At 39.1% G+C, this 26,623-nt stretch overlaps 1 protein-coding gene across 3 annotated transcripts in view; it reads left to right on the plus strand.

Moving 5' to 3' along the window:
• Emcn (endomucin) overlaps nt 1-9,621 on the plus strand; it is a 90,008-nt gene extending 80,387 nt beyond the window's left edge. For all 3 annotated transcript variants that reach the window (XM_006501842.3, NM_001163522.1, NM_016885.2), the window contains 4 exons: nt 810-834; nt 1,976-2,037; nt 5,857-5,930; nt 9,148-9,621. In XM_006501842.3, the coding sequence (XP_006501905.1) occupies nt 810-834; nt 1,976-2,037; nt 5,857-5,891 (122 nt within the window). In that variant the 3' untranslated portion in view covers nt 5,892-5,930; nt 9,148-9,621. The remainder of the gene's footprint in view (nt 1-809; nt 835-1,975; nt 2,038-5,856; nt 5,931-9,147) is intronic.
• The last annotated feature ends 17,002 nt before the right edge of the window (nt 9,622-26,623 follow it).

Raw genomic sequence — 26,623 nt, forward strand, 5'->3', positions numbered from 1 at the left:
GGTAATTAGACTTCTAGTTGGATGTCTTGTTTTGGGAAACAGAAATAGAAGCAACCTAAATGTTAATGTTAGCCAAAATCTTTATTAAAAGAAAATATAGTAACATTTAAAGGCAGTAGAGAAATACCCCAGACGCCTAGCCCAACGATGAGCTTGGTTACATTTGACGAGAGACTGACACAGGAGCCAAATGGAATAGAATGGAATCAGGAGCAAAAGGGAAGAGTTAAACAGCTTAGCATCTGCTTCCTGGAAGCCAGGGTACTACAATATGAACCATTCTCAGAGCGAACTCACGGGGTTTCTGTCAGACGCTTGGGAGGCTGCCTGGCAGAGCATGCAAAAATTTAGCCACCTCGGTGGCACTTGGAAGGCCACTCACGAGAGGCTGGATCAGTGGGGTATAATCCAACACAAAGGAAATCTCCATCCTCACTCACCACAAATACAGGGATTTGTCTCGCAAAAAAAAAAAAAAAAAAAAAAGAGTAACGGTCAAAGGAAAATAGGAAAGTCTTTTCTCTGGTTGAAAAGGCAACTCAATGCTTTGAGAAGTTTCTCAGAGATATCACACACTTGGAAGTTTCTAGTGTCTGTGTGATAGACAATCCTAGAAGGTACAGTCTCAACGTTATGTGATACTCTATGGTAAAAATAAAACCAGAACTAACTTTCTTGTTGTTTCCATAACTGCCCCATGCCAGGCTAAGTGTTGACTATGCCTGAGGGAAGACCTCTGGGTAACAAGTAAAATGTAAAGAGGAAGCATCTAAGATCTCAGGTTTAATAACAACCATTTTCTTTTCTAGGCACTCCAGAAAACGGAAATGATCAGTAAGTCGGGCTACCCGATCTCCCCGAACCCCAACTTCCAATCCTGCCATTTACATGGAGAACATTTCTGAGATTATACTTAAATATATATATATATATATATATATATATTCATTTTTTTAAAAAATAGAGAAGCTACCATACATGGGTTTTAGCTACTTGTCAGAGCTACTTAAAGACAACTAAAAGAGAAAATTACTTTTAGGCATGGATAAAGTACGAGACAGAAAACAAGGGAAAAATGATGAAGAAAATATTACATGAAGGGGCAGAGAATAAATATAACTAAGCCAAAGTGATAAACCACACCTAGCATTTTAAGATAGTTTTCCTGGTGAGACGCTCAACATGTTCACCACAGCTAAGGAGAGCAGCGTATGCTACACAAGCTGCCTTTACCTGAATAGGAGCACTCCTCTACTTTGTAGCAAAACAGGCAGCTATTGCAAGCAAGGGGTGGACAAGCCAGGATGCACTGTGTTACTGATGAAAAACCTGAGAGCCGTTAATGTTTTCTTTGTTGGCCCAAATGTGTGCCAATACAGTAGTGGTATTAGGGGTTGGAGGGGTTGTTTTTGGTTTGGTTTTGGTTTAGATTCATTAGATTGTAGCCATTACAGAAATAATAGCTCTTGAGTACCTATGTGACTTACTTACAAATGGAGGCTCTCAAGATGTCTAGGGAAAAGGAGCTGCATTTTTGGAACTACAATCTGGGAAGTAATATGGGGAAGTCTCTTTAAAATATTTGGTTCAGACACTAAAATCTAGAGATTTAATAAAAATGGAACTCACTATCTGACCAAGAAAGTTCACAAATGTTTCTTTGTCTTCTACTACATAACTCAGCACTGGAGACATATGTAATTTAGACCTCGTGACTTCATTTCCACAATCCAAGTGATGTTTAACTAAACTGCTGGTTCCCAGTGCAACCATGTTCCAATCTGCCATCTTTCTTCAAAAAATACTGGAAAGGGTCACATAGTACCTGTGTGTTTGTACTAAAGATAAACAGCGTTTGCCATAGAATCTTAGAAAAACAGCTTTGCCTTTTCTTCATTTTGGGCTACATCTGCTTCCTTGTGAAGAACACTGCACGTGTCTACAGAACTAACCGAAGTGTTTCTGTATCAAACAGGCCTCAGTCCGATAAAGAGAGTGTGAAGCTGCTCACTGTTAAGACAATCTCTCATGAGTCTGGTAAGTGCCCATTTGGTTAGAAGACAACCGGTTAGACAGAAATCTAACGACAATGTTGAGTTTTAGTCACATGAAACCCAACGCAAAACAGAACTTCTGGAGAAATAGTTCAGCTGTTGCTCTCAAGAAATGCAAAGTCCTGTTATGAAGAGGAGAGGATCTTTAAAATGTCACTCTCATAAAAGGGAGTCTTGCCGGGCGGTGTTGGTGCACGCCTTTAATCCTAGCACTTGGGAGGCAGAGACAGGCGGATTTCTGAGTTCGAAGCCAGCCTGGTTCTACAAAGTGAGTTCCAGGACAGCCAGGATTATATAGAGAAACCCTGTCTCGAAAAAAAACAAAAAACAAAAATAAATAAATAAAAGGGAGTCTTGAGCCTTACATTACTGGAGATATGAGATGGGGAACTCATAGTGATATCTTTGAGGAGCAGGCTATAATAAAGACTACTTGAGGTTCTCTCCCTCCTGTTTCTAGAAAAATGACAACTCTCAGTAAAAATCATGGCTTTCCCAAGAGGAAACTACCACCACCATCAACAGCAACCCTAGAATGAAACCCTCTTGAGTTCTGGTTTGCAAACTGAATGACAGATTTGGCTTTCTCACATTCAGATGGTACCTGCACCAGTAAGGGAAGTTGACCCTGGTAGATAGATGATGCTCCCCCTTATAAGTTTCTGGTTTTTTCCAATAGGACGGAGGTATAAAGCAGGAATATTATCTTGAAAATATTAAGCAATAGTCTCTGATACTTTCATTGCTTCCCAGTTGGATTTGGGAACCACACTGCTTTCAAAATTACTTCAAAGGTAATCCAGCTGTTTTCCATGGATCAGATGGAAACTGATGATTCTGAATAGACTTTAATAGTCTAGAATTAAGCTAAGTGTAATGACCTCCAAATGGCCTGAATTTTGATTAAAGTCTATTGTTACCAGCACTTGGTGGCCTCTTCAGTGTTCCCAATCAAATGGCTTCTCATTGCCTTTCAAACTAATTCAAATATATCTTCTTTATAAAAATCATTCTTACCACTTACAAGAAATTTCATTTTGGAAATTATTTTGCATTTGTCTCAGAACCAATGTTGAAATCTTCCCTAAAATGTAACTAGAATAGAACCTGAAATGACTGAATTGATTTAGCTCAATTTTTCTACCATCACCCATATGATCATCTCAAAATATTTAAATAAAAAGTCATCTGATAAAAGAGACCTCAAGCCACTCACAAACTGTAATTGAAAATTAATTACTGCAGCTTACATTATTTACTTTAAGGTCTAAGGCATACAGTGTTACTTAACATGTTTAAGTGGGAAGACAATGAAACCAGAGTTACAGCAGTCTTAAATGTTTGGGGATATGATCCTCGTTTCACTATAGAATTTCAGAACTCTAATCTCAAAATGAATTATGTTATGATGGAAGCCAACAAGCAAATGTTTCCAAGAAAGCAAAAACAAAGCAAAACAAAAACCTCTACAGCCTTATACTTTCAATGAAAATTGCAGTGTAGCCAGGCGTGGTGGTGCACACCTTTAATCCCAGCACTCGGGAGGCAGAGGCAGGTGGATTTCTGAGTTTGAGGCCAGCCTGGTCTACAAAGTGAGTTCCAGGACAGCCAGAGCTACACAGAGAAGCTCTGTCTCAAAACAAAACAAAAAAAACAAAAACAAAAAAAAAAAAACAAAAACCAAAAAACAAAAAACAAAACAAAACAAAAGAAAGAAAAAATTGCAGTGCATGCTGAATTATTTTAGTTTCCAGATGCTTTAGGGATCCTGGATAAATTTTGTTACTTTTTCCCAGTGTCAACAGTTTCTTTTCCCTGAACCCTCTTGCTCTGGCTGGGTGCCTATGCTCATCACCCACATGGCTTGGTTTCTTTCTTTATTCCCTTTATCAAGTATCTGCCGCTGAAAATGTAGTTTATACCTGTTTAAAGGTGGAGCATGTCTTCATATAAGAGAAATAGTGTGCAACTCTGGAAGAAACCTGTGCTTTCAGAAGAACGTTCTTGCATTTTGTAGAAAATGTAGCCTAGTTAAAAACCACTGTATCTAAGTACAGAATATATATATGCCCAATAATTGGCTACATGGGACTCTCAGACTAGAACTCAGAAACCATACATTTCGCTTCCCCTTTAGCATAAAAAGAAGGGTATAAGAAATTTAAGGAAAGTATTTGATCACTTTATGTATACTATATAATAGGGGAAAATGATAATATGCAATGAACTTTTCATTCCATCTGAAGCACAAGCTTGATGCAACGACTCTTGGCCTTGGCTACCTCACTGCTTCCCAGCTGCTCCTTCTGCCCTGCACACACAAATGTGTTCTGTGTTTTCATCACAGTGTGTTTGCTATTTTTCTGCTGCTGTCGTAAAATAACATAACCAAAGTCAATGAAGAAAGGGTTTCATTTAGCTTATGGTTCCAGAGGGAGAGAGTCCTTGTGGTGGAGAAGGCATGGCATGGTAGCAGGAGCAGGAAGTGGACCACAACCACAGACTGAGAACAAAGATAGAGAACAGAAAATATGGCAAGGCTATAAACCCCCAAAGCCCACCCTCAGTGACATGCTTCCCCAGCAAGATTCCATCTCCACAACCTTCTGAAACAGTGCTACCAAGTGGAAGCCAGGTGTTTAAATATATCAACCTGGGGGACATTTTCTCATCCAAATCATTACATTCAGATGTCATTACTGTAGTAACTGTTACCCAAATCATGATGTTGTTGGACAGAACATAAGGTCAAATATTAAGGATTGTAATGAATTCTTGTGTGATGCCCTTTATGTAATATCTATCAGGTAGAAGGGGTTAAATAAAGATGTATTTTGTTTATTCCCCACTCTTTACTTTATCATCACGGGCTCCAGGTAAGTGATGTGCCTTTGGCAAACTAAAGAGGTGCAAGGAGAAGGCTGTGGTGCGGTTGGAGCTGCAAAGACTGTCACAAAAGTGCTCAGCAACTTTTGCAGCACAGGACTTGAGGAGCACAAATGGGAAGAGGCCCAAGTCTATCCTGTAGTTCTCTGACACAGCTGTGAAAGTATCTAGTGACATACACATTGTCACCAGAAGACAGCTGTGTTAACCACTGGCAGATAAAAGCTAGATGACATGCATCCTAAGAGCTGGGGACTCGTCCCCATAGTGTTTCAAGAGATAGTGATGGGCTCTTAATATTTGATACGCCCTGAAGGATGGAAGTCAGAAGAAATGCACCCATCATGAATTTAGTACCATGTAAAAACTGCTCTGAAACTATCATCTTCCCACTACCCAGGTTCATCCTTTTACCTTCAAGATATGGCTGAAATCTTGAAAGATATCACCTGTATGCTTCCCTAAATGTCACTAAAGTCTTCCTGTTGGCTCATAAACTATTTCCCCAATAATTAAATTAATAATGAATAAAGTAAACAGAAGGACCCAAGAATACCTTCTTGGTAACGTGGTACTTTAAATATACACTGTGTATTTGCCTAGGGAAAGGCACCTTGGGTAACAGGAGAGTCAATAGGGAACCACCCGGCTTCGACACTATTGTACCCCTGCTCCATGCTCTTATCCCCAGGAAGTTAGCAAGCAAGGCTTTAAGGGTGAAAAGAGAAGACAGTCAAAGAAAGCCCATAAATCTTACTAAATAATTTCCAGGCAATACTAAGAGGCAAACTGTGGCTCTAATGACAATCTTGTAGAAAAAATTGAACTTTTCTTGAAAAGAAAGAAAGCTCAAGAAACTTTAGTTTCATACTTCATCTCTCTGAGCACATAGATCAAATCTATCCTCCGTTCTTAGGCGAACACTCTGCACAGGGGAAAACCAAGAACTGACATCGTGATGGATCCTCCCTACACCTGGGCAATAAATATGTAAGTTTCCTAATTCCATTAACAGATATTCTCATTAATATCTGTTTCCTTAGCCTGCTATACCTCAGATTATTTCATAGACTTTTAAATCCTGAACACTTAATGATTGATGTCAACAAGGACATCATTGACTATTTATCTAAAAAGAAGCTATAAGAAAAGCTGCCAGAGACATTACTAAGTAGAACATTCTTCAAGGGGTCCTCCCCACTGGCTTAAGGAATGACACAGCTTATTTTCCCTTCCTCTGAATGATGCTTCCTCATGAGTACAGTCCTCCTGCACCTAGGTTAGGCAAGGTTCTACAGTGTAATGTCAACTTGCAAGGGCACAGGGATAGTACTGGCATACCAGTTGTACTTTGTTGTAGGAGGGGACACCATACAGAAGCTGCATGAGGTTAAAGTTGTGCCTCTCTAACATAGGCTGGCTCACGGCTGGTGGGTGAGTTCCATAGAAGACCCAACCATCTTTGTGCTGTAGGAACGGAATCAGGAGGCACTTTCTCTCTGGATCTAGGAACCGTAGATATATGTACAAAGCCATTTGAACAGAAAGCCCAAAATGCAATCCTAGTTAAGGTTTCTTAATCCTCAATTAATCACAAAGACTTCTCTTTGTTACATAACCAGATGAGGAACACAGCCCTTCGAGTAACTCAAGGAGACCAGATGGAAATGATAAATTTCATGCTGCCGTAGTTGTTACTGAAAACACTGGAAATCCTCAGAAGCATGTACATCCTAGCTTTTGATCAACAAGCTCCTTGTCTGGACCAGGAGCCAGTGCAATGCAGGAACCTTTCTTCATTTCTGTCAAGAGTACTCTGCGATTGCTTCATGTGAAACTGCCTTAGGCTTTCCTAGAAGCTTTTGAGGAGACTTTCAGATTTTGCTTTGGTTCTTACAAAAAGCATTGACTAAATGCTGTCACAGTATTTGTTATTCTATAGAACATACAGAAAAATGTATCCCTCATAGCAAACAATACAAAGGAAATAAACCAATAAGTACTTACATGTCCAGGACTGGCCTGATCAGCCTGGTCATCACATGAGTAACATGTCCAGGGTCAGGAGTGCTCCTGTTCAGTGCACTGCTTGTATCTACTGCCCAACTATTAATCTGGTCTTCTAACCAACACTCAGTTGTCTACTGAATACATGGGAATGTCTAAGCTCTCTTCATCAGGAACAGCAGACAGCAGCAGGGATGTCCATCTAGATTTAGACATCACCATTATCATAATCTCATCTGCCTCTGGCCTGTTACTAGGTGTGTATTGCAGAGAGAGGAATCTAGGGCTTTATCCTTCCTTTTTTTAATGGTCACTGGGTTGAGAGAAAAGTTGGAGACACTGGGTGTGGTAATATGTGATTAATACACGAGAATTAATTCCTGTAAAGGAAGTTTCCTTGAAAGCCAGCTGCAGTTTCCATTTAGCTCAGGACCTAGTAAAGAAATATTGTCTTACTTACAAAAAAATTCAAAATGTGGAGGCCAATTGTCTAGCCTGGATAAAAATGAACTCCCTTCTATTCAGATGAGTGGGATGAAAAGGGAAGAGAAAGCCGGGCAGTGGTGGCACACACCTTTGTTCCCAGCACTCGGGAGGCAGAGACAGGCGGATTTATGAGTTCGAGGCCAGCCTGGTCTACAAAGTGAGTTCCAGGTCAGCCAGAGCTACACAGAGAAACCCTGTCTCAAAAAACCAAAAAATAAAATAAAATAAAATAAAATAAAATAAAATAAAATAAAATAAAATAAAATAAAATAAAATAAAGGGAAGAGAAGAAAAAGTTGTGTATTAAGGGTTTGTCTGTATTCCAGATGGATCACACAGACCTATAAGGTCTTTGGATATGGTCAGAGTAGCCAGGCTGCTGGATTCAACTTTCTCTACACACTGTGGGTTGTAAGAACCCATGTAAATATCTGATGAGTGTGGCAGCCCCCTTGTAACCCTAGCTCTCAGAGGTGAAAACAGGATGTCCCAGAAGCAAGAAAGCTAAGTAGCCCTCCTAGCCAAATTGCTAAGTCGAGTTCAAGTAAGCAGCCTTCCCTCAATATCATGAGAATGATTGAGGGAGGCACCATCAACTTCTGGCTTCCACATATGACTGTGTACATGCAAACATGTCTAAACATAGACAGCCACAATCATACATAATGTACACATATCATACACACAAATAATCTATTCATTCCAAGGGATAGGATTTCTTGTCTTTTGATTCGAAAAGCTAGCAGAACTCCTGTTGCGCTTCTGAATAAGTCTGGAATTGCATAACCATCTTCTGAAAAGTAAAGATCAGAAAGGAGTGGGCAGAAGCTAGCGTGGCATCTGCCAATGGCACCGTCTATTTGTCTTACTTTCTCTCCAACATACATATTTCTGTCACTGTACTTAGAATTTAATAACCAGCGAGTGATTTCCCGGCTGTCAGCTAGAAATCAGATCTAAGTGCAAAGACTCATAAGGATTTGGGATGGGTTCATCAGAATTAGGGAAGGAGCCAAGAACTTTCTGATTCTGTGTGCAACAGCAGTGTGCAGACAATCATTTACATTCAAACTTGTCACCTCAAATGGACATTCTAGATATAGCTAACACTTTCTCTTTGAGCTATAGATCTTTTTCAAGCAATATTTAATGTGAATTGGCAGGGCAGATAGGAATTTCAAAATCTTTTACCTTGACAGGGAGAATAAAATCTTACATAAGAATTAAGAAAACAATTACAGAAAGATACCATCTCATCAATTCAAATCTATCCTACCATATGCTACATTTATAACCATAGGAAGGTCAATAGGGCACCAGAAAATAGTGCCCTTATACTACAGATCTGCAGTCATACTGGGGGATGTCCTGGGTCCTATGCTCAGGGTTCAGCACCTAGCAGTGTTTAAAAGGAAATCCAGATGTGCCAAGTGGTTGGCTGTGGGTTAGAAAAGGGTAGTAATGGTGCTGCTGATGGCAGCCATGCTTGTGCATGAATGAATCACAGAAGTAGCAGCAAAGATCAGGATTGTGGAGTGAGGGCCAGTTTGGGGAAGATATCTTTCTCTACTCAGTCTCACTCTGAAGTGTGTATGCCATGTAGGTGACTACTGTATATGACAACACCTTAAGGAAGTCTCCAGCACATCTCCACACTACCTGTGGGTTCTTCACTTCCTTAGATCTGAGCTTTTGTTGTTTTTGACATTCACAGGCTTCATCTTCAGCTTCTAAACTCCAAGGGTGGAAAGAAGAAAAAGTCCTGAGGAACCAACACAATTTCCAGTCTTCTCACCAGTCTACACCAGTCACCTGTCTTAGCAAAGGAATGCCATATCACCACCTGATAGTACCATAAAGAGCTCTGGATATCTCCTGTGTGAGATGTAGAAATCGACCTAGTTTTCAGCGACTTTGCTAGGAGGAACTGTGATCCCCCCAGCCCAGGCAGGTGGGTTCCTGGAAAACATGCCGTAGTTGAGTTTAGACTTTCCAGGTTTTCTTAGCCTCGATCCGTGGAGAAACTTGCCTGTTTTCTTTGAGTTCTTGTGTTAGCCAGTGTCAGTATTTATTGTTTCCCACTGTGTTAACACAGGAAGAGTTTTGCAAGTGTGTTAATTAATGTTAAATGATAACTAGAAATGTTTCCTTTAATAAAGAATGGCTGTACTCAGCATGCTCAACATCACGGCTCGTGTGGCACTGGCATTGTAGCCCCATAATTGTGGCAAGCATTGGGTTGGAATATGAGGACTCATCAGTATATGCAAAGAACATCTATAAAAAGCACCAAAGGACCAAAGGACTAAAGTATAAGCCAGTAGTAAAGGGAAAGAAATCACCACCATTTCTTTGGTTTCTCTCACTTATAATTCACACCATCTGACAAGAATGCCTGGGCTCTTGTGATATCATGGTTAAATTCCTTTGATTGATCCATTTCACTGATACTATCTCTGTGGTTAGTTTTATTTACTTATTTTTAGAAATATCAGACGTGGGACAAGCAATCATTATTACTAAAATTTCAGTCTCTAGAAAATCAACATCTTATCAGTGCTTGATTGAAATATTATTTTCCAATGAGTCACCTTCCTAAAAATTCCATAAAAATATAGCAAGGACCCCGTCAAGAACAGATTCCACTCTTGAAACCTTGATCAACCTTGACCATGTTCGTGGCATGTGAGATCAAAATGTTAAGATGGCTAGAGCTCTGGGGAAATTTCTGGAATTAACAAGCTTTGCATGGTAGCTCTGTTAAACATCTATGATTTCTTCAGCTGAACTCAATGAAAGCTTATTTTACTGATCTGAGGGAAGGTGAAGGCATATGTTATAGAGTCATGTTGATTTTCTTTAACTGTGATATAGTGAAACCTTTCAGCTGTAGGGTCATGTAATCACTTTGACTTTACATTCCTAATATTTGAGCTGCATCTTATCAAAGGTATCAAGCAAGCACATATACAACTCCCATGGATTTCTCCCTATTGTTCTGTGAGAAGGATAGCAAAAGAGGAAAAAAAGAAAAGAGGAATCAACAGCACATGCGCCTTGGGACTATTTCTCCTTAAAAGGCTTTAAAAGTGTGAGAGATTGGTTGCAGCACCCCCAGCAGGGGGTATTTGTAATTATTCTAGATTGTTCCAATGACCACCTCACAAATGCCTTTTAAAGTAGTTTTTTGTATTGCAAAGAAACAAACTCTTTTACTTCAGGCAAAATGGCTTTCATGAACATCATCTGTATTGATTTCATCATTCCAGATTAAGAAGTGGTCATAAAGAAACTGCTCTAAACCAACAACCAATGTGTCAGATCTGTATTGAAGGTCAAACTGATAACAGAGAATTTCCGGCCATAAGTAATTTGGTGGCATCAACTTCAAAGAAATCTCAACTTTGTACTTAAAATAACTTAAATGGTGGAAGGATAAAGTATTTTGTTTCAAGCCAATAATACCATTACTAAGAGTTTTTTGATGATTTATTAGATGATTTATTTCCATACCTATATATATAATAATGTATAGTTCAGATGTCATTTAGATAAAAATCAAGGCCTTCCACATGCTTGTGCTACATGACAATATGAATATAACTCTATCAATAATCCAAAAATCAGCAAGAGCTAATTACTTGATGTTGTCATCTGAAAACAAGTGGGTACCACAGGCTGACACACTAGCTGTAACAGATGGCAAGGCACAACTTCTAAATGCCCCCGTGTTGAGCTGAAATATTGCATTAGGTATGGCTGACACATCTCTTCCCTTCCTATCATCTATATTTTAGTCCAAGAGGATCAGCTTATGACATCATCTAACCTTCAGTGATGGAGGTATTAGTGCTCTCCTGACTATTCTGTCTCTTTTCTACTTGTCACTGAGATCATAGGTAATAAGTTCTGGATACAGTTCAATGGCCTAGTATGCATGAAACCCTGAGTTTGATACCCAGAATTAATACATATAGTTTGATGATAGCTTAGATAGATAGATAGATAGATAGATAGATAGATAGATAGATAGATAGATAGATAGATTAAATGACAAGCATGATTATGCATTTTAGTAAGGCCAGGCAGGACTTGGGATACTGATACGATGAAATATATATACACACATACAAAGTTCTATTTTGAGTTGTCATATAGTTTTTCTGTGTCACCAGCTCCCATTCTCTACCAATCTCAGATGAAAAGGAATAGGAAAAGACTTTTATCTACACTGAAAATGTAAAGTCTATTTTATGTTATGTTGTCTTTGTTCTGTAAATACACAGTTTAGAATCTGTTTGTATATTTATATTACATTAAGTTATTTTAGCTTCATAATCTAAGAATGATTTAAATCACATGAGAAATATGTATTGTTTATATGCAAATATCTCATCATTTTATACAAAAAACCTAAGTATCCACAGATGTTTTTCCCCTGGGATACCATAGAAGATTGTCTGTGAGTATTATTTCAAGGGTCTGCTATGGTGATAATGTTATATTTATACCACTACAGCCAATACCTAAGATCAATCAACATGTAAAGAGAAAAGTTGACAGTTCACGAGGCTCCAACCCTTTAGATACCATTTGCCTGTAGCAAGATAACATGTCAGGATAGAAAAGCATGATGGAGTGATAGTACAGTTTTCATGGTCAGGGCATAAAAAAGAACAAACAGTCACCTTCTAGGATACAACCCCAGTGGCCCCAGTACCTCCCATTAGGCCTTATCTCTTAAATAGCCCACCACCTCCCAAAGCAGTACATTAGAGAACCAAGCAAGCAACACATGCGTGATTGTGGAATACTTACAATGCAAAGTGTATCAGGACTAATACGGAAGATATTCACCCACAGGATGAACTGAACCTCTGATATGTATGCTGAATGAAGAATTTGGGATGGAGTATAAACATAATTGTTCCTTAAAACATCCTCAGGATCAGGATGTGGTAGTTCTTATCTGTGATCATAGCACTTTGAGCATGGAGGCAGGGTCACTGAAGGCTAACAAGGGCTACTTACTGAGTCTTGGGATTGCCTAGGCTACAGAATGAAATCCTGGGGGAAGAGGAAGGAAGAGGAGAAGGAAAAGAAAGAAAAGGTGAGGAAGAGGAGATCATGGAAAGAGAAGAGACTTGAAAGAGAAGTGAAAATAAAAAATTTCCTGAAAAAAACAAAACAAAACAAAACAGTTCTCATCAGATTTAAAGAGCATACTTTGGGTCCTGTGGGCTTGAACATAGTAATTTACCTTCTGACATAAATTTCTAAAGTAAAAAGTATTTAATAGGCCATAGGAAGCTATTCAATAGTGCATTCCTGGACTTGAAATAAAAAAAAATCTAGCAAAATAAATGCCACCAATAATAATATGAAAGTTGCCAAGAACATGTTTAACATTCAGAAATGAGGAAGAGGCCATAGACATTTTAAGTCAGGGTTTGTTTGATTTTAAATAAAATTCTACGAAAGCAATAATGAAAAACATTGGCAGGTACCACTATGTCCAGTGCTATAAACCAACCTTGCACTGTGCTAAAAACCACCACAGCTGGTATTATATTAGAAGCATCTTCTACAGATGCACAAGTCACCCCAGAAAGTTGAATAACTCCACTGAAGATTGTGTGCTCCAGCCCACGACCACCATGCTGCTCTTCACTTGTCTGTTCTGTGGTTACAGGCCTCAGTTTCTAAGTCACACAAGGCAGTGAAACTGTGATGCTCCCAGTCCCAATTTTTAAAAATCGGAAGAACACAGAGCATTCCACCTCTAACACTTAAAAACCTAAACAGTCATCTCAGACAACACACGACAGGTAGCGCTGGCCTAGAATATATGTAAGTGCAGGAGAAACCTTTAAGGGACACTCAACCAGTAGCACACAGAAAAATCCTTAACTAAAGTATATTCCTTATATGGAGTTGAAGAGAAATAAGTGAGAGGAAGGGAGCTGAAGTGGCTGGGATTGGTGAAACGCAGACTCTTATAAGAACTCACACAGAAAAGCCTTCAAAGGTCTAGATGAAGGAAACTGTATCTGCTAATAATAGTATTGCAACCTCACAACACAGAGTACAACTGAGAGACTAGGAGAAGAACTACTGAGGAAATGGGAACGGTGGACTGTGTGCTCCTAGACTCAGATGCAGCCCAGAAACCATCCAGATGTGACAAATGATACCTAAAAATCCTTCTGGGTCACCTTGATTAATGACCCCAGATATTAACACCTTAGTAGAGGTATTAGAATACTGCTGAGTGAGGATGTCTCTGGATGAGACTTAATAGAGTTTACAAGCATGGCTTGTAAAGACTTATGCCAATCCACTGAACATTTAGCATACTTCCTGAAATCTGACGATCTTTATCAAGACAACAAAACACAACATAAAAAACGCAACATAAGTTTCACATATTATCATGCCTAAATTTAGATACATAGATGATAGATAGATAGATAGATAGATAGATAGATAGATAGATAGATAGATAGATAGATGCTCCCAGTGAAATAAATGAACTATAGTAATTGTTAAAATTAGTCAATACAGTAGATTCACAGTCAAATAAAAAGATGAGCATTTCACAATTAATTTGATGAGATCATGTTGACTTAGTATCAGCCACCTAGGCAAAGATGTTTGAAAAGGGAAGAAGCAAAAAGAACAGATAAATAATCCATAATCCTCATGAATGGGAATGGCAAAGCAATTAACTAAATATTAGTAAATCAAATCCAGCACATTTTAAAAACTTCTGGTAATGAGATTAATCCCAGAGATCCAAGTGTCTACTCTCTGAAAATCAAGCATTATAATTCAGACAATTAACAAAGTAAAGAAGAAAATACTGTGCTTCTATTTCAGTAGACAGAAAGGGGCATCTGAAAAAATTCAGTATTCATTTAAAATAAGATATTTTATCAAATCAAATTAATAGAAGAAAAAGGCTCACTTATGAGAAACCTACTCTTATATAAATGTTGAAAGATCTAAATTTTCCCCTTGAATTAAAAAAATAAAAAGGACGCTCACTTTTATCTCTTATTTCAAACATTGTTGTTGGGAGGGGAGGTATCAAAAAGTCTTCAAAAATAATTCTGGAGAAAATATTTGATATGTATGATCTACTAAAATTAAATTCAGGGTATATAAGCTCTGTGGAAAGGAATGAGACTGAAGCAGGAATTAAAAAAAAAAAAAACCCTGATGAAGCAAACCACAGCACATACATGTTTATTGATGGAGTCGACCACTTTTAAAATTACTTTATTGTAAATAACTTGCAATTTTTTTTCTTCCATTTTTTATTAGGTATTTAGCTCATTTACATTTCCAATGCTATACCAAAAGTCCCCCATACCCACCCACCCCCACTCCCCTACCCACCCACTCCCCCTTTTTGGCCCTGCCGTTCCCCTGTACTGGGGCATATAAAGTTTGCATGTCCAATGGGCCTCTCTTTCCAGTGATGGCCGACTAGGCCATCTTTTGATACATATGCAGCTAGAGTCAAGAGCTCCGGGGTACTGGTTATTTCATAATGTTGTTCCACCTATAGGGTTGCAGATCCTTTAGCTCCTTGGCTACTTTCTCTAGCTCCTCCATTGGGAGCCCTGTGATCCATCCATTAGCTGACTGTGAGCATCCACTTCTGTGTTTGCTAGGCCCTGGCATAGTCTCACAAGAGACAGCTACATCTGGGTCCTTTCGATAAAATCTTGCTAGGGTATGCAATGGTGTCAGCATTTGGATGCTGATTATGGGGTGGATCCCTGGATATGGAAGTCTCTACATGGACCATCCTTTCTTCTCAGCTACAAACTTTGTCTCTGTAACTCCTTCCAAGGGTGTTTTGTTCCCACTTCTAAGGAGGGGCATAGTGTCCACACTTCAGTCTTCATTTTTCTTGAGTTTCATGTGTTTAGGAAATTGTATCTTATATCTTGGGTATCCTAGGTTTTGGGCTAATATCCACTTATCAGTGAGTACATATTGTGTGAGTTCCTTTGTGAATGTGTTACCTCACTCAGGATGATGCCCTCCAGGTCCATCCATTTGGCTAGGAATTTCATAAATTCATTCTTTTTAATAGCTGAGTAGTACTCCATTGTGTAGATGTACCACATCTTCTGTATCCATTCCTCTGTTGAGGGGCATCTGGGTTCTTTCCAGCTTCTGGCTATTATAAATAAGGCTGCTATGAACATAGTAGAGCATGTGTCCTTCTTACCAGTTGGGGCATCTTCTGGATATATGCCCAGGAGAGGTATTGCTGGATCCTCCGGTAGTACTATGTCCAATTTTCTGAGGAACCGCCAGAATGATTTCCAGAGTGGTTGTACAAGCCTGCAATCCCACCAACAATGGAGGAGTGTTCCTCTTTCTCCACATCCACGCCAGCATCTGCTGTCACCCAAATTTTTCATCTTAGCCATTCTGACTGGTGTGAGGTGGAATCTCAGGGTTATTTTGATTTGCATTTCCCTGATGATTAAGGATGTTGAACATTTTTTCAGGTGCTTCTCTGCCATTCGGTATTCCTCGGGTGAGAATTCTTTGTTCAGTTCTGAGCCCCATTTTTAATGGGGTTATTTGATTTTCTGAAGTCCACCTTCTTGAGTTCTTTATATATGTTGGATATTAGTCCCCTATCTGATTTAGGATAGGTAAAGATCCTTTCCCAATCTGTTGGTGGTCTTTTTGTCTTATTGACGGTGTCTTTTGCCTTGCAGAAAATTTGAAGTTTCATTAGGTCCCATTTGTCAATTCTCATTCTTACAGCACAAGCCATTGCTGTTCTGTTCAGGAATTTTTCCCCTGTGCCCATATCTTCAAGGCTTTTCCCCACTTTCTCCTCTATAAGTTTCAGTGTCTCTGGTTTTATGTGAAGTTCCTTGATCCACTTAGATTTGACCTTAGTACAAGGAGATAAGTATGGATCGATTCACATTCTTCTACATGATAACAACGAGTTGTGCCAGCACCAATTGTTGAAAATGCTGTCTTTCTTCCACTGGATGGTTTTAGCTCCCTTGTCGAAGGTCAAGTGATCATAGGTGTGTGGGTTCATTTCTGGGTCTTCAATTCTATTCCATTGGTCTACTTGTCTGTCTCTATACTAGTACCATGCAGTTTTTATCACAATTGCTCTGTAGTAAAGCTTTAGGTCTGGCATGGTGATTCCACCAGAAGTTCTTTTATCCTTGAGAAGACTTTTTGCTATCCTAGGTTTTTTGTTATTCCAGACGAATTTGCAAATTGCTCCTTCCAATTCGTTGAAGAATTGAGTTGGAATTTTGATGGGGATTGCATTGAATCTGTAGATTGCTTTTGGCAAGATAGCCATTTTTACAATGTTGATCCTGCCAATCCATGAGCATGGGAGATCTTTCCATCTTCTGAGATCTTCTTTAATTTCTTTTTTCAGAGATTTGAAGTTTTTATCATACAGATCTTTCACTTCCTTAGTTAGAGTCACGCCAAGATATTTTATATTATTTGTGACTATTGAGAAGGGTGTTGTTTCCCTAATTTCTTTCTCAGCCTGTTTATTCTTTGTATAGAGAAAGGCCATTGACTTGTTTGAGTTTATTTTATATCCAGCTACTTCACCGAAGCTGTTTATCAGGTTTAGGAGTTCTCTGGTAGAATTTTTAGGGTCACTTATATATACTATCATATCATCTGCAAAAAGTGATATTTTGACTTCCTCTTTTCCAATTTGTATCCCCTTGATCTCCTTTTGTTGTCGAATTGCTCTGGCTAATACTTCAAGTACTATGTTGAAAAGGTAGGGAGAAAGTGGGCAGCCTTGTCTAGTCCCGAATTTTAGTGGGATTGCTTCCAGCTTCTCTCCATTTACTTTGATGTTGGCTACTGGTTTGCTGTAGATTGCTTTTATCATGTTTAGGTATGGGCCTTGAATTCCTGATCTTTCCAACACTTTTATCATGAATGGGTGTTGGATCTTGTCAAATGCTTTTTCTGCATCTGACGAGATGATCATGTGGTTTTTGTCTTTGAGTTTGTTTATATAATGGATTACATTGATGGATTTTCATATATTAAACCATCCCTGCATCCCTGGAATAAAACCTACTTGGTCAGGATGGATGATTGCTTTAATGTGTTCTTGGATTCGGTTAGCGAGAATTTTATTGAGGATTTTTACATCGATATTCATAAGAGAAATTGGTCTGAAGTTCTCTATCTTTGTTGGGTTTCTGTGGTTTAGGTATCAGAGTAATAGTGGCTTCATAAAATGAGTTGGGTAGAGTACCTTCTACTTCTATTTTGTGAAATAGTTTGAGCAGAACTGGAATTAGATCTTCTTTGAAGGTCTGATAGAACTCTGCACTAAACCCGTCTGGTCCTGGGCTTTTTTTGGCTGGGAGACTATTGATAACTGCTTCTATTTCTTTAGGTGATATGGGACTGTTTAGATGGTCAACTTGATCCTGATTCAACTTTGGTACCTGGTATCTGTCCAGAAATTTGTCCATTTCGTCCAGGTTTTCCAGTTTTGTTAAGTATAGCCTTTTGTAGAAGGATCTGATGGTGTTTTGGATTTCTTCAGGATCTGTTGTTATGTCTCCCTTTTCATTTCTGATTTTGTTAATTAGGATTTTGTCCCTGTGTCCTTTAGTGAGTCTAGCTAAGGGTTTATCTATCTGTTGATTTTTTCAAAGAACCAACTCCTCGTTTGGTTAATTCTTTGAATAGTTCTTCTTGTTTCCACTTGGTTGATTTCACCCCTGAGTTTGATTATTTCCTGCCGTCTACTCCTCTTGGGTGAATTTGCTTCCTTTTTTTCTAGAGCTTTTAGATGTGTTGTCAAGCTGCTAGTATGTGCTCTCTCCTGTTTCTTCTTGGAGGCACTCAGAGCTATGAGTTTCCCTCTTAGAAATGCTTTCATTGTGTCCCATAGGTTTGGGTACGTTGTGGCTTCATTTTCATTAAACTCTAAAAAGTCTTTAATTTCTTTCTTTATTCCTTCCTTGACCAAGGTATCATTGAGAAGAGTGTTGTTCAGTTTCCATGTGAATGTTGGCTTTCCATTATTTATGTTGTTATTGAAGATCAGTCTTAGGCCATGGTGGTCTGATAGGATACATGAGACAATTTCAATATTTTTGTATCTGTTGAGGCCTGTTTTGTGACCAATTATATGGAGAAGGTCCCGTGAGGTGCTGAGAAGAAGGTATATCCTTTTGTTTTAGGATAAAATGTTCTGTAGATATCTGTCAGGTCCATTTGTTTCATAACTTCTGTTAGTTTCACTGTGTCCCTATTTAGTTTCTGTTTCCACGATCTGTCCATTGATGAAAGTGGTGTGTTGAAGTCTCCCACTATTATTGTGTGAGGTGCAACGTGTGCTTTGAGCTTTACTAAAGTGTCTTTAATGAATGTGGCTGCCCTTGCATTTGGAGCATAGATATTCAGAATTGAGAGTTCCTCTTGGAGGATTTTAACTTTGATGAGTATGAAGTGTCCCTCCTTGTCTTTTTTAATAACTTTGGGTTGGAAGTCGATTTTATCTGATATTAAAATGGCCACTCCAGCTTGTTTCTTCAGACCATTTGCTTGGAAACTTGTTTTCCAGCCTTTCACTCTGAGGTAGTGTCTGTCTTTTTCCCTGAGATGGGTGTCCTGTAAGCAGCAGAATGTTGGGTCCTGTTTGTGTAGCCAGTCTGTTAGTCTATGTCTTTTTATTGGGGAGTTGAGACCATTGATATTAAGAGATATTAAGGAAAAGTAATTGTTGCTTCCTGTTGTTTTTGTTGTTAAAGTTGGCATTCTGTTCTTGTGGCTGTCTTCTTTTAGTTTTGTTGAGGGATTATCTTCTTGTTTTTTCTAGGGCGTGGTTCCCGTCCTTGTATTGGTTTTTTTCTGTTATTATCCTTTGAAGGGCTGGATTCGTGGAGAGATAATGGATGAATTTAGTTTTGTCGTGGAATACTTTGTTTTCTCCATCTATGTTGATTGAGAGTTTGGCTGGGTATAGTAGCCTGGGCTGGAATTTGTGTTCTCTTAGTGTCTGTATAACATCTGTCCAGGCTCTTCTGGCTTTCATAGTCTCTGGTGAAAAGTCTGGTGTAATTGTGATAGGCCTTCCTTTATATGTTACTTGACCTTTTTCCTTTACTGCTTTTAATATTCTATCTTTATTTAGTGCATTTGTTGTTCTGATTATTATGTGTCGGGAGGAATTTCTTTTCTGGTCCAGTCTATTTGGAGTTCTGTAGGCTTCCTGTATGTTCATGGGTATCTCTTTCTTTAGATTTGGGAAGTTTTCTTCAATAATCTTGTTGAAGATGTTTGCTGGTCCTTTGAGTTGAAAATCTTCATTCTCATCCACTCCTATTATCCGTAGGTTCGGTCTTCTCATTGTGTCCTGGATTTCCTGGATGTTTTGAGTTAGGATCTTTTTGCATTTTCCATTTTCTTTGATTGTTGTGCCGATGTTCTCTATGGAATCTTCTGCACCTGAGATTCTCTCTTCCATTTCTTGTATTCTGTTGCTGATGCTCGCATCTATGGTTCCAGATTTCTTTCCTAGTGTTTCTATCTCCACTGTTGCCTCACTTTGGGTTTTCTTTATTGTGTCTACTTCCCTTTTTAGGTCTTGGATGGTTTTATTCAATTCCATCACCTGTTTGGTTGTGTTTTCCTGCAATTCTTTAAGGGATTTTTGTGTTTCCTCTTTAATGTCTTCTACCTGTTTGGTTATGTTTTCCTGTAATTCTTTAAGGGATTTTTGTGTTTCCTCTTTAATGTCTTCTACTTGTTTAGCAGTGTTCTCCTGTATTTCTTTAAGTGAGTTATTTAAGTCCTTCTTGATGTCCTCTACCATCATCATGAGATATGCTTTTAAATCCAGGTCTAGCTTTTCAGGTGTGTTGGGGTGCCCTGGACTGGGCAAAGTGGGAGTGCTGGGTTCTGATGATGGTGAGTAGTCCTGGTTTCTGTTAGTAAGATTCTTACGTTTACCTTTCGCCATCTGGTAATCTCTGGAGTTAGTTGTTATAGTTGTCTCTGTTCAGAGATTGTTCCTCTGGTGTTTTTGTTACACTATATCAGCAGACCAGGGAGACTAGCTCTCTTCCCTGAGTTTCAGTGGTCAAAGCAGTCTCTGCAGGCAAGCTCTCCTCTTTCAGGGAGGTGCACAGTTATCTGGTGTTTGGACCTCCTCCTGGCCGAAGATGAAGGCCCAAAACAGGATTTTTCCCAGAAGCTGTGTTGCTTTGGCCTGCAGACTGCCCGCTGCAGAGTCCCAGAATCAAGGTGGCCCCCGCGGAACGTGAGGCAGAAGCCTCACGGGCTGTGCGGACACCTGTGCTCTGACCAGGAAGGTGGCAGGTTGTCTGGAGCCGAAAATGGCGCCACCTCAGAGGCTCTGTGGCTCTCGCCTGGTCCAGAAGCTGCTGGCCTCTGTATTCCACACTCTCACCCGCAGACCGCCCGCCGCAGAGTCCCGGAACCAAGGTGGCCCCCACGGAACGTGAGGCAGAAGCCTCTCGGGCCGGGTGGACCCCTGTGCTCTCACCAGAAAGGTGGCTGGTTGTCTGGAGCCGGAAATGGCGCCGCCTCAGAGGCTCTGTGGCTCTCGCCCGTTCCAGAAGCTGCTGGCCTCTGTGTTCCACACTCTCACCTGCAGACCGCCAGCCGCGTGGTCTCGGAACCAAGGTGACCCCTGCGGAACGTGAGGCAGAAGCCTCCCGGGCTGTGCGGACACCTTGCTCTGACCAGGAAGGTGGCAGGTTCGCAAATTTTTTTTAAAAAGCACTGTGCAGTCAGGCACTTTCTGGCAGGCATTTTTCCAGACCCAAATTTTGTACAGCTGAATGGACTTTCATACAGGTAGAACATCCATTCTGAAACCAGGGAGCGTCACACTGGATCATGTGCCTGCATTATTGATTACATTATTGTGCAATTAACAACCACAAAAATTTTTTAAAAATCCATGACAGGCTTTAAATTAGAAAAACAATCGCTTTATATCATCTCTCATGTGTTCTGTGGCTTTTACCTCCATTGCTTCTTCTTCATAACCTAATAGTATACTCTCTTAGTCTTACTACATTTTATAATATACCCACACTTATATCTGTTCTAGATATGCATGTATACACTGTAAGGTGGAATCTATGTTTGAGGGAGAAAATCTGATTTATTTTTTTCTCTGAGATTAGGTGGCTTCAGTATTATATACTCTCTTACAAATATTATTTCATTTTCCTTATAACTCAATAATATTCCATTTTATATGTGTACCAGATTTTCACTATTCCTTCTTCTGTTGATAAACATCTAGGCTGGTTGCATTTCCCAGATGTGCTGAATAGAGCAGCAATAAACATGGAGAGTGAAACTTTCTCTGTGTCTTCCAAACTTAAGAATAGATAACTTCAATACTCCTCCAACTCTTCCATAAAATGGACAGGAAAGAGATCTATCAAACTCATTCTATGAAGCCAGTGTTTTTCTGATCTGATTCCAAAGCCAGAGAAAATCTCTCAATCTCTCAATCTCTCAATCTCTCTCTCTCTCTCTCGCTCTCTCTCGCTCTCTCTCTCACACACACACACACACACACACACACACACATACACATGCACGTACTCACACATATACACACATACAACTACAGACTTTTTCACTGGCTAAAAAAGACACCAAAATACTTGCAAATCAGTTTGAAGAATGCATTAATAAGATCACACACTATGACCAACTGCCTCCAACTCTCAGAAGTAAAGTCTGTTCAATATATACAAATCAGTATATAATACAAGTCATAAATAGACTTAGGAATATAAATTGTATGATCATCCCCTTGACAAGGTTCAACATGACTTCATAAAAAAAAAAAAAAAAAAAAAAAAAAAAAACCCTTGCAGAAACAAGAATAGAAGGAACATGCCTGAACAGAAAACTACTAACAGAAAACTAATCATTACTATTACAATAAATAGGGAATAGCTAATAAAGAAACTCCTTTATGATGAGGATTGAGGCAAAGTTTCCCACTGTGACCTGTTTTCCCTCAATATAGTGCTTGAAATCTTAGTTGGAGCAATAAGACAAGATAAACCAATTACAACAAATACAAATAGGAAATTACATGATAATATTTTTTTAAAAAAATAAATATCTCATGAAAGTGCTCTTAGATCTTACAAGTACTTTCAGCAAAATAACATTATAAAAGCAGCATACAAAAATCATTATCCAGTGACAATCACGCTGAGCATAAGTTCATGAAAACATATCCATTCACAATATCTTCAAGTATATAAGACATTTAGTGATACCTTAACCAAAGTAGTTACTGATACTCTTAAAGGCATCCACAACTAAAAGTTAAGACACTAAGGAAGCAAAATGAAGACAATAAGAGTTAGAAAGACCCCCAATGCTCACAAAATGGCAGAATTAATACTGTGAAAATGCCTATATTTTTGAAGGTGTTCTACAGAGTAAAGGCAATTGTCATCAAAATTCCAATGGCATAGCCCAAATTAGCCCCAATAGTCTAAACAATGTAAGCCAGAAGACCAATGGTAGAAGCATCATAATACCTGATCTCAAACTATACTACAAAGCCATATTAGCAAAGCAGCATGGTATTGGAACAAAAACAGACATGTAGGTCAAGACAGAAAAATAAAGGACCCAAAAATATACATTGGGAAAGAAGAGATGCACTTCTAGAGATTATGCCAGGAAAATGTGATCCTACATGTAGAAAAATAAAGCTACATGCATATTACTCACTCTGTACAAAATTCATTTGAAGTTAAATTAAATGTTTAATGTAAGACTTGCAACACTGAAAAGTACTAAGAAAAATAAATGCAAACTCTCCAAACTATAGCAAAGACTTTCTAAAAAGGTCTCCAATAGTTCTGACCATAATTCCAAGAATTGAGAAAGTGTTGTGTGAAGAGAGAGAGAGAGAGAGAGAGAGAGAGAGAGAGAGAGAGAGAACCTTCTGCAGCAGCAAAGAAAACCATTAAAGAGTGAATGAGAACCTACAGACTGAGAAAAAACTCTTAACAATTATACATCAGACAAGGGATTAATATCTAGAATACAGAAGACCTCTGGTAAGTGGAACACAGCGTCTGCTCCAATCCAATCAGGCGGGACCTGAGACTGCATTAATTAGGAAAGCAGATAACCCGGGCTGATCAGGGTCACAAGTCCCTTCCAGTCCACGCCAGCACCAGAGTTCCTTGCGCGAAGAGTCTCTGGACACCCACAAGGTACCCCACAGGAGCCTCCACAGGATCTTAAGACCTCTGGTGAGTGGAACACAACTTCTGCCAGGAGGCAGGTTTGAACACCAGATATCTGGGCACCTTTCCTGCAAGAGGAGAGCTTGCCTACAGAGAGTACTCTGACCACTGAAACTAAGGAGAGAGCTAGTCTCCCAGTTCTGCTGATAGAGGCTAACAAGCTCTAACCAGATAGATAGATAGATAGATAGATAGGTAGGTAGATAGATAGATAGATAGATAGATAGATAGATAGATAGATAGACAGATAGAGATAGATAGATAGATAGATAGATAGATAGATAGATAGATAGATAGATAGATGATAGAGCCTGAGGAACAAGCTCTAACCAGAGACAACTATAAGAACTAGCTCCAGAGATTGCCAGATGGCGAAAGGCAAACGTAAGAATCCTACTAACAGAAATCAAGACCACTCACCATCATCAGAACGCAGCACTCCCACCCCACCTAGTTCTGAGCACCCCAACACACCTGAAAAGCGAGACCTGGATTTAAAAACATATCTCATGATGATGGTAGAGGACATCAAGAAGGACTTTAATAACTCACTTATACAGGAGAACACAGCTAAACAGGTAGAAGACCTTAAAGAGGAAACACAAAAATCTCTTAAAGAATTCCAGGAAAACACGACCAAACTGGTGATGGAATTGAATAAAACCATCCAAGATCTAAAAAGGGAAGTAGACACAATAAAGAAAACCCAAAGTGAGGCAACGCTGGAGATAGAAACCCTAGGAAAGAAATCTGGAACCATAGATGCAAGCATCAGCAACAGAATACAAGAAATGGAAGAGAGAATCACAGGTGCAGAAGATTCCATAGAGAACATCGGCACAACAATCAAAATGCAAAACGCAAAAAGATCCTAACTCAAAACATCCAGGAAATCCAGGACACAATGAGAAGACCGAACCTACGGATAATAGGAGTGGATGAGAATGAAGATTTTCAACTCAAAGGACCAGCAAACATCTTCAACAAGATTATTGAAGAAAACTTCCCAAATCTAAAGAAAGAGATACCCATGAACATACAAGAAGCCTACAGAACTCCAAATAGACTGGACCAGAAAAGAAATTCCTCCCGACACATAATAATCAGAACAACAAATGCACTAAATAAAGATAGAATATTAAAAGCAGTAAAGGAAAAAGGTCAAGTAACATATAAAGGAAGGCCTATCACAATTACACCAGACTTTTCACCAGAGACTATGAAAGCCAGAAGAGCCTGGACAGAAGTTATACAGACACTAAGAGATCACAAATGCCAGCCCAGGCTACTATACCCGGCCAAACTCTCAATTACCATAGATGGAGAAACCAAAGTATTCCCCGACAAAACCAAATTCACACATTATCTTTCCACGAATCTAGTGCTTCAAAGGATAATAACAGAAAAAAGCCAATACAAGGACGGAAATCACGCCCTAGAAAAAGCAAGAAAGTAATCCCTCAACAAACCAAAAAGAAAACAGCCACAAGAACAGAATGCCAACTCTAACAACAAAAATTAAAGCAAACAAAAATTACTTTTCCTTTATATCTCTTTATATCAATGGACTCATATTCCCCCAAATAAGACATAGACTAACAGACTGGCTATACAAACAGGACCCAACATTCTGCTGCTTACAGGAAACCCATCTCAGGGAAAAAGACAGAAACTACCTCAGAGTGAAAGGCTGGAAAATAATTTTCCAAGCAAATGGTCTGAAGAAACAAGCTGGAGTAGCCATTCTAATATCGAATAAAATCAACTTCCAACGCAAAGTTATCAAAAAAGACAAGGAGGGACACTTCATACTCATCAAAGGTAAAATCCTCCAAGAGGAACTCTCAATTCTGAATATCTATGCTCCGAATGCAAGGGCAGCCACATTCATTAAAGACACTTTAGTAAAGCTCAAAGCACACGTTGCACCTCACACAATAATAGTGGGAGACTTCAACACACCACTTTCATCAATGGACAGATTGTGGAAAGAGAAACTAAACAGGGACACAGTGAAACTAACAGAAGTTATGAAACAAATGGACTTAACAGATATCTACAGAACAATTTATCCTAAAACTAAAGGAAATACTTTCTTCTCAGCACCTCACGGGACCTTCTCCAAAATTGACCATATAATTGCTCACAAAACAGGCCTCAACAGATACAAAAATATTGAAATTGTCCCATGCATCCTATCAGACCACTATGGACTAAGGCTGATCTTCAATAACAAAGTAAATGAAGGAAAGCCAACATTCACGTGGAAACTGAACAACACTCTTCTCAATGATACCTTGGTCAAGGAAGGAATAAAGAAAGAAATTAAAGACTTTTTAGAGTTAAAAAAAATGAAGCCACAACATACCCAAATTTATGGGACACAATGAAAGCATTTCTAAGAGGGAAACTCATAGCTCTGAGTGCCTCCAAAAAGAAACTAGAGAAAGCATACACTAGCAGATTGACAACACAACTAAAAGCTCTAGAAAAAAAGGAAGAAAATTCACCCAAGAGGAGTAGACCGCAGGAAATAATCAAACTCGGGTGAAATCAACCAAGTGGAAACAAGAAGAACTATTAAAAGAATCAACCAAAGGAGGAGCTGGTTCTTTGAGAAAATCAACAAGATAGATAAACCCTTAGCTAGATTCACTAGAGGGCACAGAGACAAAATCCTAATTAACAAAATCAGAACTGAAAAGGGAGACATAACAACAGATCCTGAAGAAATCCAAAACACCATCAGATCCTTCTACAAAAGGCTATACTTAACAAAACTGGAAAACCTGGACGAAATGGACAAATTTCTGGACAGATACCAGGTACCAAAGTTGAATCAGGATCAAGTTGACCTTCTAAACAGTCCCA

This window comes from Mus musculus, chromosome 3 (genome assembly GCF_000001635.26).
Source record: "Mus musculus strain C57BL/6J chromosome 3, GRCm38.p6 C57BL/6J".
NCBI classification, from domain to species: Eukaryota; Metazoa; Chordata; class Mammalia; order Rodentia; family Muridae; genus Mus; species Mus musculus.